We start from the raw sequence: 15,902 nt of genomic DNA, 5'->3' as shown, positions 1-15,902 counted from the left end.
ATTGTCATGGGTTAGAATGTGAAATCTCTGCAAACATTACCTATCTTATTTGATTCTCACAACTCTAGAAAATAGTCACTATCATCCTTTTATAGTCAAGGAAACTGATGCAGAGAACAGGGGTTCAAGGCTGTATAATTGAATCCAGGTCTTCCAGATTCCATGAATTGTAGCCATCTAGCTGTTTTATTAGTTAATTGCTGAATTAGAATTTAGTCAAGAACTCTGGGAAAGTTAGGTACTTTATTCATTAAAGAGACTTTTAAGGCTCTCACTTGCATCTTCACTATACAATCCTGTAAAGGGCTAGAACTGAGCAATGCACTTGGATAATGAAGCACGTGAGACTAATTGCCAATTGGACGGTTCCCTATTAACTTGTTTAAGGTTGACCCTCCCCAGCTGTTCTGTGCTTACTTGATTGGTGGGACAAAGAGGGGGAAGTGACTTGTGTGGGAGGAGTAAGAGAAACTTGGGTGGTGGAACTCACGCTCACTTGCACTCGTGACCTGGCATTGGAGGTGACAGTGAAGATCTAGAATAAAGACATTTAGTGATCCTGACTCCTGCTGATTTCTGGAAAGATAGAGTTCCAGCACAATCCTAACAAATAGTAAATCATAGCAATGGACAAAGGATTGCACTAAGTTGAGGGCATTGCTGTGCTATGTAATGGCTATTATTTTTATGGAACTTTTGAAGGTTTACAAAATCCTTATATTTATTCCTCCCAATAGCACAAAATATTGCATAATGATGACCATGAGTCATCAAGAAAAAGTATATACAAGGTATATATAAAAGACATTTTATTTATGATCACAGCTAACATTTACATAATGCTTTTTAGGTTTGCAAAGCATTTTACACATTTAAGGCAGGGAAGTAGATAATACAATTTACAAAATAGGATAAACCTTCAGCTGTTAAGAAATTTGCCTATCCAGAATGATAAACTTCTTGAGATTTCCAAACTATTGGAGGTGTTTACCTAAGGCCTTTTTTGAGCCATGCTTCATGTCTAATTTTTGATGCTTTTGTCATGTTCATTTTTCTTCCACTCTAAGAATTCACAAAAGATAAAAAAGAACAAGAAAAATAGTTCCGCTTCTCCCTCCTCAACGTCCATCATTAAAGAATAACTTACTATGGACAGGTGGGGGTAGATTAAGATATATGTAGAAATGTTATATTGATCAATAAAATTTTAAGACAATTTCAGTAAAACCAAGTAACATATACTATGTTAAATATCAATAGGCCCCCCACCTTTGTAATAAGATCCTTTTCCTTACCTTTCTCCAGGGTCAAACTTGGCCATCTTTTATATATGGTCTTCCTGTTCATTTTGCATGTCTGTTTCTTACATTCTTATTGCTCAATGTTAATGTTGAATTAATATTCTGCTACTTCACACACTACATTTAACCATTCTATAAACAATAGACATATTTTTCTAGTTCATTACCATTATAAAATTTTGTATCTATTGGACCTTCATTCATATCTTTGATGGGACAGCTAGGTGGCACAGTGGATAGAGCACCAGCCCTGAATTCTGGGGGACCTGAGTTCAAATCTGGTCTCAGACACTTAACACTTCCTAGTTGTGTGACCCTGGGCAAGTCACTTAACCCCAGCCTCAAAAAAAAAAAAAAAATTTAGTCCATTCATATCTTTGACCTCTGTGTAGCCTGATCTAATAGCATCTGAGTCAAGAGTATTTTAAACATTTTTCCCCCAAGAATGGTTCAAATAGGACAAAGTTCCATCAACAGTCTGTCTTATCACTTAGCCCTTCTAATATCCAATATGTCCATGATTTAACATCTGTGAATTTATTAAGTTATGCCATCTCACATTCTTTCATTTTTTAGTAATTAGGAAGACTTCATACCATTTGGCTCTCTTTTGAGATCTTTATGATTCTTGCTCTTGGTCCTTATGTTATGGGCAGATCATTTAAGAGATTTGATGCAAAAATTTTCCCTTAGTGACAGCTTCCCTGCTTTATCCTTTCACTGATTTTGTTCATCCAAGACCTTTTACAATTAATGTAAACTGCCTCTCACTTTTGTGGTCGAAAAATTTCTCCTACCTATAGCTTCTTTGATATATAACTTAGTTTTAAACTTTTTGATAAGACCTTTGAAATTCAAGTATCATTTCCATTTTAAATTTTTAGGTGTAGTTTAAACCCAACTTCTGCAAAACTGCTTTTCAGTTTTCCTAAAAGTTCTTGTCAAATTAGGTATTTTTCCTCAGTTAATTTATAAAACATTGGACTGTGTTTAATTGTATTTGATTCAGTTGTTTGTTTTTAATAAATGACATTGTTTAATTAAACATGTTCCCAAACATCAGTTTACCTTTATCTCTAACCCTGTCCTTCCATCACAGCAATAAAGCTCTTGGTCCTCAGAGGACAGGACCACCAAAGAATTGTTTGCAAGACAGAAAATAAGCATAGTAAAAGTATCTTTAAAGACTATGAATTGAATGAAAGACGTTAACTAGAAGCAAAGAAGTGGGAAAAAATATGAATCGATAGAGAAAAACACTTGTCTTTACTTCATGAAAAGAAAGCCAAACAATCTAGGTGTGTTATATAAAGTGGAAGGACCTACAATATGTTAGCAATGAAACTGTATTTCTTCAGCTGGGGCTCATTCGAAATACTCATACTAAAGTAAACTGTGTCTTAGGCTTCTGAAGTGTCCCACATTCTTGGGAGGTGCACGCAGAACAAGCAGCTACTGGGTTCATCCAACAAGAAGCCACAACTTTATTGATAGAAACAGTACAAATTTCAAATCAGGTTGCATTTAATCTTCTCTGAAACACTGAAAAAAATGTCTTTGTCTCCAGATTGTTACATCGTTAATTCCTGCAAAAGAAAAAATGATAATCAGGAAGGAACAAACAACTCTTACAAAGATGGCTAAATAGTTCAAAATCCCACTTTGTTAAGGCTAATAGTAGAATTTCTAAATGAAAATCTCCACTAACAAGCAGGGCAGAGGCAAAGAGAAAGGACATGAACACTTACCATAATAGCATTTACAATATCATTACTGTTGTTCTTTAGGGCTCGGACAGCCTTTGCTCTGGATACATTTGCTTGGGACATGACCAATTCTATGTCCTTAACTTCCACACCTGTTTCGTCAACCTGGGGATAAGAGCGAAAAGATTATAACCATAAGAAGACAACCTGGTCCAAGAAGTGTCTGCGTTACAGACAGATCCAATACCATACTCTGTACTGTTGGTTGGAATTGAAAGTTCTCAATAATGACAAAAGATACTGGCTTTTTGCATACGAACCTAATTAATGCTAGGCAATCACAGATGTAGAATAGGAACTTAAGAGATCATTTTGTTTACCTCCCCCCCCACTCTTCTCTCCATTTTACAAATAAACTGAAGCCCAGAGAAGTTAAGTGGCCTGCCAATCCAGTGTTCTATGAGTTATGACTTGTGAAAACTGGCTCGGAGTCCTTTCCCAACAAAATCATTACAAAGATATTAATGTTCCCAATTCTCTATTATACCTCTTCCTCTTCACTTTCTTCTTGTACAGTTGGAGTTTGTGTATTTTCCTGTATGTTTGAAACGGCTTCACCCTGAACTTTGAATTTTTCAGCAGCAGCTAGCTGTGCCTGCTGAGAGAGATCCTCAATCTGCAAAATGAGAAAACATGAACAGAGATACTCATCAATACAGGCCATCAGTCTAGAATAAACAGAGGATCCCAGACAAAACCAAGTGCCAACTCTAGAATGCTTGCCCAACCTCATAGTTCCTTGCTACAGGAAAGATCAACTTCAAAACCCCAGTTCAATAATGGAGCCCAGCATACCTTGGCTTCCCCAAAGACTATGTAGGTATCTGAAGCTGGGCTCTTGTAGACATCTGGCTTTGTGATTACAAAGAGGATATTCTTAGATTTCCGGATGGTGACTCTAGTAACTCCTGTCACTTGTCGAAGTCCCAGTTTGGACATAGCCTGCAAGTGATAGGAAATAAATGAAAACCAAAATTCCCAGCTCAAGAAAGGGAACATTAGATTAGGTGTGGCATATGAGGAATACAACATCCAAGACTCACTTTGCTTAAAAGATATTGCCAATTGCTGAGAACAACAAGGTTTGCTAAGACCTTTGGATTCTTTGGTTATCTTTTCTGTACACAAAGTTAATTTTCTCTCACATTAGAATGTTAGAGGAGACACTGGGAAATGAATGTAAACTGTTATTTTTACCTTCTGAATCCAATTCTTCCTGTGCAACAAAAAATTCGGTTCTACACACATATATTGTATCTAAATTATACTGTAATATATTTAACATATATAAGACTGCTTGCCATCTGGGGGAGGGGGTTGGGGGAGGAAGGGAAAAAATCTGAATAGAAGTAAGTGCAAGGGATAATGTTGTAAAAAATTACCCATGCATATGTACTGTCAAAAAATGTTATAATTATAAAATAAAATAAAAAATTAAAAAAAAAAAAAAAAAAAAAAAAAAAAAAAAAAAAAGAATGTTAGAGGAGGAAGTTAATTGAAGAGAAATATCCCACATCAGTTTGCTAATACCATATCAATTCAAGAAAGCCCTTATTCCCTTCCTTTTGGTTCCCCTGTACCTTTCGTGCTTTCTTTTCACTTCGACTCTGTTTTGCTTTACTGACTGGTTCCTCATCGATCTCAGCGGCTGCTGCCAGCTGGTAAGACAAAAGATTTGAGTCAACTCACAAAAATCCTGTCACATTGCCCCTGTCAATTCTCTTGAAGGATAGTATTTTCTCAGTTTCCTTTTCCAATGGAAATCCCTGAAGTAAGGCCCTTTCTTCCAAGAGGGAACTTTTTCCTTTCCTAGTAAGTTTTTATTGATTTTTTTTTTTCAGTTTCTTACATAACAACACAGCATCCTATATATACACCTCTCTCTTTTTTCTTCCCAGAGTTAACCCTATATGAAAAGCTTTTTTTTTTTTAAAAATCAATATAGGGAAGAACTCTGGAAAAATATGCACACCATGGGTCCCTGGTAAACTCAAGATGGGGGATGTCCTCTCACATCTCATTCCAGTCTTGATTTTTATAATTCCGTTCCATTTCTTTCTTTCTTCGTCTTTTTGGTTTGTTACTTTGTAGTGGTTATTGTGTATATTGGTTTCTTGGCTTTGCTTATTGCACTCTGCTTCAGTTCATGCAGATCTCACTATGCTTTTCTGCATTTGTGTGCGACAAATACATTTTTATACTGCAGTAGCATTCCATTACATTCATATACTACAATTTATGTAACCATTCCCCAGTCAACGGGTATCTATTACATTTCCAATTCTTGTGTATCAGAAAAAAGTGTTGTTAATAAATATTTCGGGGTTTATGGAGACTTTTCTTCCATGGTATATAAGCCCAGTTTTGAAAGTTTCTTATTCAAAGGGCAGGGATATTTTAATCATTTTATTTCCATTACTTCAAAATACTTTTTAAAATGGTAGTATCATTTCAGTTTCAATTAATGTATTGACTGCCTATGTTTCCCCTCTAACATCCTTCAGCCATTTAACTCACTACACCAAGTGGGAAGTTTTAAGGGAAATGTGCCTACCTGGGCCTGTTGCGTGGTTGCCTGTGTAGAATCCTGTTCCTCAAGCTCTGGTACTGATTCATCACTGTCAGATTCTGTTCCAGACCCTGTGAAAACACATTGAAATATTTTTTATTTTTTAATAGTTACTTGGAAGAATGTACCCTGAAGAGGAAGTGCAGGACAGCAGAAGCCACTTACCATATCCCACAAACTAGCATATCATGCTGTTTCTTTTGCTAGAAGCTGATTCCAAATTAGCAATTTCTATGAAGCCAGCTAGGCAGACCTTAATGTAAGGGTCACTGTAGGTGTGTACACAAAACTTTATACAAAACCCTAAAGATGAAGGCAATCAATCTGATAGATGCAACTGATGATTGCTTTCCACCCTTTTAGATTTCTCACTTCTTAGCAAAGCCCACTTTATGTTGGTCTATTCAATTCTAACTTACCATATCCCTCCAACTATACTGGAACAAATTTTGCAAGCAAGGTATGACCAGTGACCAAGTGACACTTGTGAAGCAAACTTAAGTCTAGCTACACAATAAGGGGAGGAAGGGAGGGCCAAGCCAGGCAGGGCATTTCCTCCCTCTCTTCAAACAGGCAAGGAACTGTAAATAGCTGGTACAGGAGTTTGACAACTTTAAAACAGCTTTCCTCTAGAAGTTTGTACTAGTTTAGTTAAAATTTCTCAGCAATGCCAAATTACAGCCTGATTAGCAACATTTTCACTAAAATTGAAGTCATCACATTCTTTCTCTAATGACTCCTCTGAAAACACCAATATTTTAAAGTTAAAAAATTTTCCCAACTGAAAGGCAAGCATGACTCAAAACTACTCAAAGGCAAATCTGCTGTACCATCTTACGGAGGGAAAGATAATACAGACAAAAAATCCTAAATCTAATACAGATTTATGAGAGTCCCTGGGCCTCAGTCATTGATTGACAAATCTTAATGTGACAGGAAAGAAAATCTAGGCAGCCAGAAATCCCAAACTCTATCATACAATCCTAGGCCCAGGGACATGGTTAGTGATATGGGTAAACAATAAAAGCAAATGACAGTGCAGTGGGTCTTGGTTTTCAAAGTCAGACTAGATAGGCAGGGAAAGGAGTTGACGGAAGACTCGAGTCTAGTTTGGTGACCATACCACATGAAGTTACATGAGACAAGTCCGAGGTGATGAAAACCAAGAACCCACACCATTTCCCAAATTTTTGCATTTTAAAATAACATTCTATGAACTATGTCCAAACACAAGCAAGGATAGGGGAGAGTGGCGCATCCTAAGGTTAGTATTGGTGGGTGGCCCTGAGAAGGGTGCGGGCGACACACCATGCACACGGCAAACCAAGGCGAATACCCTTGTTGTTCTTCAAAACGGGCTGCTTGGCAGGAGGGATCGGGACAGGGACCCCAGTAGGTTTGGGGGTGGGCATGTCCACCAGGACCGGCTGGAAAGGCAGTCCCCCTGAGGGTGATTCCGGGGGGATCAGAGGCGGCAGCTCGTCCTCATCAGCTGGGGCTTGGGGCTTACAGGGTGCTTCGGGCACCAGCCCAGGTGAGGACGGCAGAAGAGGCTGCTGTTTAGGGAGTAAAGGAGGAGGGACTGGGGAGGGAACAAGAAGCAAGGAAACTGGTGGGATGGGAGCTGGAGATAGAGAAGCTGATTTAGCCTCAATAAGGTTGGATTCAGATGCAGCAGCTACTAATGGAGAAGACTGGGCAGGGATAGGTACTATGAGATCCTTTGAAGAGGGAGAAGGACCTTCCCTCTTTTTAGCAATAGAGGGCCCTTTAGAAGCTTGGGGAGAAGCATCTTTTGGGCCAAGAGGGGCTCCTGCAATACCAATCTTAGTTGAGGGAGCAGGGCAAGCTTCTGGAGATATAGGAGTCCTAAGGGGTGAAGTTGCATCACCCTTCTTGGCTAATGGGCCTTTTGAAGTTGGGACAACTGGTGTACTCTTGGGACTTGTAGGGGCAGCAGAACCCTTCTTGATTGGGGAACCTTTAGAAGCTTGAGGAGAAACATTGGTTCCCAAAGGTGAAACCACTTCAGAAGTGTGATTAGTAGTCTCTTTAGGGGTTACAGTGGAAGAAGTTGATTTGGAAGATGGAGCAACAGGGCCGCCTTTAGGAAGAGGAGTCACATCTGACAAAGTAGAAGCCCCTTTGTGAGCTAAGTCAGGAAGAGCAGTATTCTTTTTAGGTAGGCTTTTCTTAGAGGCTTGAGGAGAAAGAGTAGCGCCTTTGGGGGATAAAGAAGTAGAAGCTTGGGGAGTGGGAGCACCTTTAGCTGCTGCAGGGGAAGTAGCAGATCCCTTTTTGGCTGGGGGCCCTTTAGGAGCTTGAGGAGAGACAGTGGCCTCCAATGGAGAAGTGGCTATAGGAGAGGAATCAGAAGTGACTTTGGGAGATGAAGAAGCAGCTTGGGGAGGGGGGGCACCTTTAGGAGTTGTAGGAGAAGCAGCAGAACCCTTCTTAGCCGGGGACCCTTTAGGAGTTTGAGGAGAGACAGTGGCCTCCAATGGAGAGGAATCTAAAGTGGCTTTAGGGGACAGAGAAGCTGGAGGAGTGGGGGCACCTTTAGCTGCTGCAGGAGAAATAGCAGAACCCTTCTTGGCTGGGGACCCTTTAGGAGCTTGAGCAGAGACAGTGACCTCCAATGGAGAGGAATCTAAAGTGGCTTTAGGGGACAGAGAAGTTGGAGGAGTGGGGGCACCTTTAGCTGCTGCAGGAGAAGCAGCAGAACCCTTCTTGGCTGGGGACCCTTTAGGAGCTTGAGCAGAGACAGTGACCTCCAATGGAGAGGAATCAGAAGTGGCTTTAGGGGACAGAGAAGCTGCAGGAGTGGGGGCACCTTTAGCTGCTGCAGGAGAAGCAGCAGAACCCTTCTTGGCTGGGGACCCTTTAGGAGTCTGGGGAGAAACAATGACCTCCAATGGAGAGGGGGCTACAGGAGAGGAGTCAGAAGTGACTTTGGGAGATGGAGAAGCAGCTTGGGGAGTAGGGGCACCTTTAGCTGCTGCAGGAGAAGTAGCAGAACCCTTTTTGGCCGGGGACCCTTTAGGAGCTTGAGGAGAGATAGTGGCCTCCAATGGAGAGGAATCAGAAGTGGCTTTAGGGGACAGAGAAGCTGGAGGAGTGGAGGCACCTTTAGCTGCTGCAGGAGAAGTAGCAGAACCCTTCTTGGCCGGGGACCCTTTAGGAGCCTGAGAGACAGTGGACTCCAATGGAGAGGGGGCTCCAGATGAGGAATCAGAAGTGACTTTGGGGGATACCGAAACTGGAGGAGTGGGGACACCTTTAGGAGTTGCAGGAGAAGCAGAACCCTTCTTGGTTGGGGACCCTTTAGGAGCTTGAGGAGAAACAGTGGCTTCCAATGGAGAGGGGGCTCCAGATGAGGAATCAGAAGTGACTTTGGGGGATACCGAAACTGGAGGAGTGGGGACACCTTTAGGAGTTGCAGGAGAAGCAGAACCCTTCTTGGTTGGGGACCCTTTAGGAGCTTGAGGAGAAACAGTGGCTTCCAATGGAGAGGGGGCTCCAGATGAGGAATCAGAAGTGACTTTGGGGGATACTGAAACTGGAGGAGTGGGGACACTTTTAGGAGTTGCAGGAGAAGCAGAACCCTTTTTGGTTGGGGACCCTTTAGGAGCTTGAGGAGAAACAGTGGCTTCCAATGGAGAGGGGGCTCCAGATGAGGAATCAGAAGTGACTTTGGGGGATACTGAAACTGGGGGAGTGGGGACACCTTTAGGAGTTGCAGGAGAAGCAGAACCCTTCTTGGTTGGGGATCCTTTAGGAGCTTGAGGAGAAACAGTGGCTTCCAATGGAGAGGGGGCTCCAGATGAGGAATCAGAAGTGACTTTGGGGGATACTGGGGGAGTGGGGGCACCTTTAGGAGGTACAGGGGAAGTAGCAGAACCCTTCTTGGCCGGGGATCCTAATTTAGGGGCCTGAGAGACAGTGGTCTCCAATGGACAGGTACTTACAGGTGGAATAGGAACTTCTTTGGGGGTTGGAGAAGGAAGAACTAGAGGATCAGTGGGGATCTCTTTGAAAGCTTCAGAAGGCACAGAGAGTGGAACTGGGGCCTCTTTAGAAGGTAGAGCGGTGGGGATACCTTCAGGGGCTAGAGATGTAGTTGGTATAGTAGTGGTTCCTATGGGGGACGATGGAGCTGAAGTGGGTAGATCAGTGGCTGGAAGCACAGGTGGTGTAGTAGGAGTCTTTCTTGGAGATGATGGCTTTATGGCTAGTGGGATAATGGGTGCCCCTTCTGGAGTTGGAGGTGGCACAGTTGGTGTAGTTTGGGAGGATGGTGACTTTGCAGCTGGTGGGGTAATGGGAAATTCTTTAGTGGATGGCATAGGGCCCCCTTTGCAGGGTGAAGTCACAAGTGAGGATGTAGGTGACCCTTTCAGAGATGGAACAGCTGAGGTGAGGTCAGAGGCAAGGGGAGAAATAGAGTCTTTTTTAGTTGGGGATCTGTTAGGAGTGGCAGTGGCCACTGAAGGAGAAATTGCTACTCCTGGAGAACCAGAAGTTGTATTAGCTGGTAAAACAGATGGAACTGGTGCACTTTGGGGAATAACAGAAACTAGAGTCAAGGAAGAAGAGACTGCAGCAGAGCTCTTATCTGGGAGCAACTCTGGAGTCTGAGGAGTAACTGAGGCCCCCAAAGGAGAAACAGCTACAGCAGAGGGAACATGGGAACATTCAGGAGATGTAGGACCCTTTTTAGCCATATGACCTTTTGGAGCTGCAGAAGAGAGAGTTGTAGCTGAAGTACTGGTGATTTCTTTAGAAGCTACCGGGCAAAGAGTGAGTGGATTGGCAGGATTTTTCTTTGTTGGAGAGTCCACCTGAGCTGAAGAGGAAAAAAGCTCCTGAGGAGAAGGGATAGTTGGGGTGGTGGAGGAACCTTTGAGAAGCAGGCTAAAAGAGCTGGGAGGGCCATCAGAAACAGGAAGAGGAGATGCTAAAGGAGAGGGAATAGAAAGATCAACTTTGGCTAAAGAGACTTTTGGAGTGCCATCGACCTCTGGAGTAGAACTGTCTGCACTTGAGGTTGGAGCACTTAGTACTGTCAGAGAGGGGACTGCAGCAGGAAACGGGGATCCAATGAGACCTTTTTTTGCCAGGGTGGTTTCCTGAGATGGAGAACCTGGTGTGAATTTCAAAGAACAAGTTGAGGGACTTTTGGGAGCCTCATGGGTCAAAGGTAATGTATCAGGTACTTTCTTGGCTGGCGAATCTATCTGCATTGGAGTAGAGACTTCAAGAGGAGATATGGGGACAACTTGGGAATCTTTAAGATTTTTCAGAGTCTTAAGAGAGGGGGCTGCAACCTGGACAACAGAAGGATCTTTGGGAACTACAGGAGGTAAAGCTGTGGGGAGAACAGCATGATCCCTCTTGGCCTTGGGATCAGTTGAATCTGAAGGAATAAAGGAGTTACTTAATGGACATTTGCCTCCCTCCAAGGAAATTGGTATAGTAGCAGTTACAGTAGGGAAAGATGGCATAGCAACTTGTGTGGTGGTTAAAACTGGAGCAGTTCCTTTTAGGGCTGGACTCTCAAGGGGAGAAGATTTGGGTCCTAAAGACAGAACAGGTGGCGACAAGGGATAAGTAGAAGGAACTACTGGAGAAGTGGCCCCAAATGTTGGGCCAGAGGACAGGTTAGGGGCTTTGTTTATGGAAGAGGGATCTTTCTGAACAGGTGGCCTCAGTAAGGAAAATGGGCTCCCTACAGGTGAATTGGCCACAGCAGGAGAAACTATAGGATCTTTTGGAAAGAGAGTGACAGGAGATCCTAGGGTTTTAGAGGAGTTTGAAGGTCCTTGGGAAGAGATGCCTGGAGGAATGGTGATTGGGACAGGGTTTTTAGTTTTTAAGAAATTGTCAGAGTCTATCTCATCTGAAGCTCCACAGCCAAGAGAAACAATCTGCTCTGCAGGTGAAAGAGGAGGGCCTACAAATGGAGTGAAGGCAGTAGAGGGAGCTTTTGGAGTCTTAGTTGTTGGAGAAGGGGCAATCATGGGAGCAGCTTGGACTGAAATGGGTAAAGTAGGGGCTGTTTGGAGAACAGTGTTTGACTCAGAGGGTAGAGGAGTTCCAAGATGTGGTGGCAGAGAAATGCCTATATCTGAAGGGGTGTAAGTGCCTTTTGGGTCAGTGGATTCCTGAGAGGTACCTGTGACAGAGCTGGAAGTCACTTTTGGAATTTGATTAATTCTGGGATTAGTAGGAGTCAGCAGAGAAGCAGGTGTAGTTGGGCTCACTGGACTGGGTGAAGTATCTAGGTTCTTTTGAGAAGAGGGGGCAAGGGCTACTAGAGACAAAGGAACTGAAGAAGGGGCACCTTTCAGAGCTGGAGAAATCATAGGGGAAGCCAGAGCCAGGGCAGCTGGGGAGATGGGAGGTCCTATTAGATCTGGGAGAAAGGCTGGTGTGACCATGGGAGAAGATGGTGGCAAAGAGTAAGTGGCTGAAGCTTGAGAACCAATGCCTAAAGGCAGGGTAACCAAAGGGGATGTCTGGGAAAAGGGTGCTACAGAAGGCCAAGAGGTTCCTGTGGTTAAACCAGGGGCTGAAGGAAGAGAAAATGAGGAAGGTTGGTCAGGTGTAGTCACAGGACAAAGAGGTTGGGGAATGGGAGAGAAAGAAGAGACGGGAGGAGAGGGAAGGGGAGGAACAGGTCCAGGCTGGGCCATAGCAGTGCTAAAAGACACAGGGGGCTTAGCTGGAGGGAAGAGAAAATAAAAGAGGGGGAGAGGAAAAAACAAAGGTGAGTTATCCAATCTCATTCAGTGAAACATGCCTCATAGAAAATACTTGTTTTACCTGAGCATCAAAGCCACTTCACATGAAAGCTTATTTAGAATTATGGGAACAATATACATCACAAACTTTCTTTTAACAGAACACCATTAGGGGCTCACAAGAATTTTGCCAAGTGCCTGCAACAGAAATATTGTCTTGGAGGAGGAAAAAATCGATTTAAGAAGAAAGGGTGGTATATGTAGGTACTCCAAAGTCCAGAAGGCCTCTATTCCTCACTTCTAAGGGCCCCTGAACAACAGAAGGCTTCTTTCTTACACATTCTTCCATACTGCTCAACAAGGATCAAAAACTAACAAAACCAGGTTCATGTACCTGTCACTTAGTGTTGATAAACCCAAATAAATTTAGTAAAAAATAAATCAGAAACCATCCTCTGATCCATCCCAAGGCACAGATCCCCTCAGGTCAGCAAAATAGGAATTCTAGAATCCTTGCTACTCCCAATTCAACACAGAGCAGTATGGCATTACTGAAAGAACAGTGGAAAAGGAGCCTGGAGTGCTAGTTGACTGCTACCAGATAATTCTGGAAAAGTAAGTTCAGCTTTTTGGGCTGGTACCTTCATTTTCAGCCTAGATGATCGCTACTCCCCCCCTTCTATCTTTAGGATTCTATACTTTTAGGTAAATGTGCTAGGAAGGGGAAAAGGGTACATGTCTTGATTTTGTAATGTTAGCTCTTTAGAGGTATGCAGATTAATCAGATATTCTAGGGATTTATTATTAGTCATAAGGGTGTAGGCTGTCATAACTTTATCTCATCTTGCCCAACCAGCCAGACTTCAAGTGAAAGTAGGGTAGGAGATAGAAAAGGGGTGTGTAGGGGAAGATGCAGAGTTGAGAATGGAAAGGGAATTCCATACCCCCTAATTTCTTGATGCTCCCCAGCCTTGAAATGAGGAAATGAAGGTTAATGTCGAAGACAAAGAAATGCTCAGTCAAACGATTCCTCTAAATACAGGAGTATTCACTGAAATATAAAACTGGACTAGCAAATGTTAATCACTGGAAAGGAACACCTTACCAAAAAGTCAGTTTACTCCACACAGATATTCAACTCAACCCTAAAATATCTTCAAACATAGGGTGCCCAATTAGTCTTCTCTGGAAAACTTGTAGGCTTATAATTGGGATATGTGGATGGCCAACAGGAATGCAGGACAGAAACCCCAAACAAGAAATTGTCCAACTCCTCCTTTAGTCATACAAAGCCATAGCCCACAGATCATTATCCCTTTAAACATTAAAAACCCATTGTTTCAACTCAAGTCTCTTCATATTATAATTAAGGCTTGTCAAGAACTAGAATAACCAGGACAGAAAGCTGTCTAAGGGCAAGAAAACTAGAAGCCAATTTTCTCTCTTCATAAATAGGAGCCAGAGTAACTCAAAATTTGAGGAACAGTCTGACCTGCTTTGAATTCCATCCCATGCTTCTGTAGTGATGGTTAAAGGGCAGCAGAAAATTGTATTAGATTCTTTTGAGAAATACTGAAATAATTGTATCCTCTCAGAACTCTTTCCTCTCTTCTTGCCTTTCAAGGGCCCTGCTTCTCTTCCCTGGCACGGTGGCAGCTGCATTTAATCCCTTCAGCTGTTGTAAGTAGGAGGGGAGCAGAGTTTTACCATACATATCCTCCAAAGAGCTCACTGTATAAGACACCATGACAGACCACCATAGGAACGCTTCTCAACCAAAAAAAAGGAAAAAAAAAGGTTTTAAATCAGGGAAAGTGAAGCAGACCAACAAGTTGTAAGGACGAGAAACACTGCACTCATCCCAACCACAAGCCAATCATTCCAAATATCTTTAGCTTTCATCTCCCTTACAGCAACACACCTGTCTTTACAGACTGGGGGGGGGGGGGGGAAGGCAACTTCATTGGACTCTAATATTAGATATATCAGGTCCCAAGTTTCCTTAGGGAACATCAGAAGAAAATGTTGCTGCAACATAATAAAGCCCTATTCACAGCACGGATCCCGGGGACACACGCTCCGGGCCGGCCCCCCCATCTACTCCCGACATGTGACGGAAGGCACAAAGCCAAATGACATCTAAAACCTTGATGCAACTTCCTGGCCCAGCTCGGGTCTCTTCAGCCAGTCCGTGCTCCGGCCACTTCCAGCAGGGGGAGAATCTCTGGAACCTGCTCAACTTACTTGTGGGGAAAGGGTCACAACAGCTCCTTTTTCGGAAACAGATGTGACCCACAGATCCCGAAGGGGAACCGAGAACTTTCTCCTCAAAGTGATGCTCGAGAAACTCCCCTAACTCCACCGACTCGGGGTCCCCACGTCCGACTATCGCCCCTCCTCTGCCCCGTTTGTCACTTGATCCTCCGAGACCGTTCAAGCTCACTGCGAACCGCGCAGGGGACCTACCTGTCTCAGCCTGGGGCTGTGGCAACTCTTGCTCTGTGGCTGGGACGGTTTCTGTCGCTTCGCCGGGCATTTCTGGGTGGAGAGAGGAGACCTCGAGTTACCAGGGAAGCCCTCCCGCGGCTGCCCCGGAGCCCCGACTCCGCGCGAGGAACGGGCTTCCAAGCGGCCCCCGCAGCTCCGCGGCTACTTCGTGACCGGCAGCGGGCCGCGGGCCCCCTGCTCCTGCGGCCCCTCAACGGCCAAGCTCCACTCCCGTGGGGGCGGGGGTGGCTCTCGCTCCGAGGCCTTGGCTCCCCCCCCCAGTCCGGCCAAGGCCTGCAGAGCCCAGCTTGTCTGGGGGCCCCGGCCTGCCCTCCTCCCGCAGTCCCCCGCGTCCCGAGGGACCCCGCCGGGCTCCTGATTCTCCTTGATTCCATCCCCGGGGGAGGGGGAGAAAGACTGACCCCCGGGGGAGGCGGATGGCGGCGGATAGAGAGCGGCGGGAGAGGAAGCACTTACTGTGACGGGAACGCGGATCCAAGATGGCTGCAGAAAGAAATCTGGAGTGAGCGTGACCGGCCCCTGCTGCGGCGGAAACTGAGCGCGGGGAGGGGCGGGGTCAGCGCGCGCGCTTCCGGTCCAGTAGCTTCTGGCTGGGGAGCCACCTGATCTGGGAGGAGCTTCTAGCTACCACTGTCATTCAGTCCCCCGTATTTATTTAGAGCCTGCCATGTGCCAGGCACTGGAGACCCAGAAGTCAAAGGCAGCCCCTGCTCTCGGGGGTCTCGCAGTGCGACCACGTGCAAACAACAATGGACAAACATTTGTAATAAATTGGAGATACCAGAGGGAAAGCGGTAGAAATAAGAGGGATTGGGGAAGATTTCCTGTGGAAAATGGGATTTTATTTGGGACTAGCCAGAGAGGTCAGTAGTCCGAGTAGGGGAGGGGGAGCGTAGGGGACCGCTAGACGCAAATTCTTTTTTATTCTAACACTTAATAACATTTTTCCCAGTTACAAGATAGTTTTCAACATTCATTTTTTTCCCCTGAGGCTGAGGTAAGTGACTTGCCCAGG

The 15,902-nt window shown here is 44.3% G+C and overlaps 2 protein-coding genes across 3 annotated transcripts; both read right to left on the bottom strand.

Annotated features, from left to right (window-relative positions):
- Positions 1–2,761: 2,761 nt before the first annotated feature.
- Positions 2,762–15,483, bottom strand: NACA (nascent polypeptide associated complex subunit alpha). Of its 2 annotated transcripts, none has more exons than XM_074269964.1 (8): positions 15,344–15,483; positions 14,846–14,917; positions 5,622–5,707; positions 4,648–4,725; positions 3,863–4,009; positions 3,555–3,683; positions 3,050–3,172; positions 2,762–2,887 (listed from the first exon to the last, which is right to left on the bottom strand). In XM_074269964.1, the coding sequence occupies exons 2-8, from the start codon at positions 14,913–14,915 to the stop codon at positions 2,873–2,875; spliced, it is 648 nt and encodes a 215-aa protein (XP_074126065.1). In that variant the 5' UTR covers positions 14,916–14,917; positions 15,344–15,483; the 3' UTR covers positions 2,762–2,872. The 2 variants fall into 2 exon arrangements, with proteins under 2 accessions (XP_074126065.1, XP_074126066.1); XM_074269965.1 differs by having other exon boundaries at positions 15,289–15,344.
- On the bottom strand, positions 6,774–12,574 carry LOC141544143 (uncharacterized). Its single transcript, XM_074269963.1, has one exon. It carries the CDS (start codon positions 12,422–12,424, stop codon positions 6,902–6,904), a length of 5,523 nt encoding a protein of 1,840 aa, XP_074126064.1. The 5' UTR covers positions 12,425–12,574; the 3' UTR covers positions 6,774–6,901.
- Positions 15,484–15,902: the final 419 nt, after the last annotated feature.

The sequence above is a fragment of the Sminthopsis crassicaudata genome, chromosome 5 (assembly GCF_048593235.1).
Source record: "Sminthopsis crassicaudata isolate SCR6 chromosome 5, ASM4859323v1, whole genome shotgun sequence".
NCBI lineage: Eukaryota > Metazoa > Chordata > Mammalia > Dasyuromorphia > Dasyuridae > Sminthopsis > Sminthopsis crassicaudata.
The sequence above is the reverse complement of the archived record's forward strand: the minus strand, read 5'-3'. Positions and strand labels throughout refer to the sequence as shown.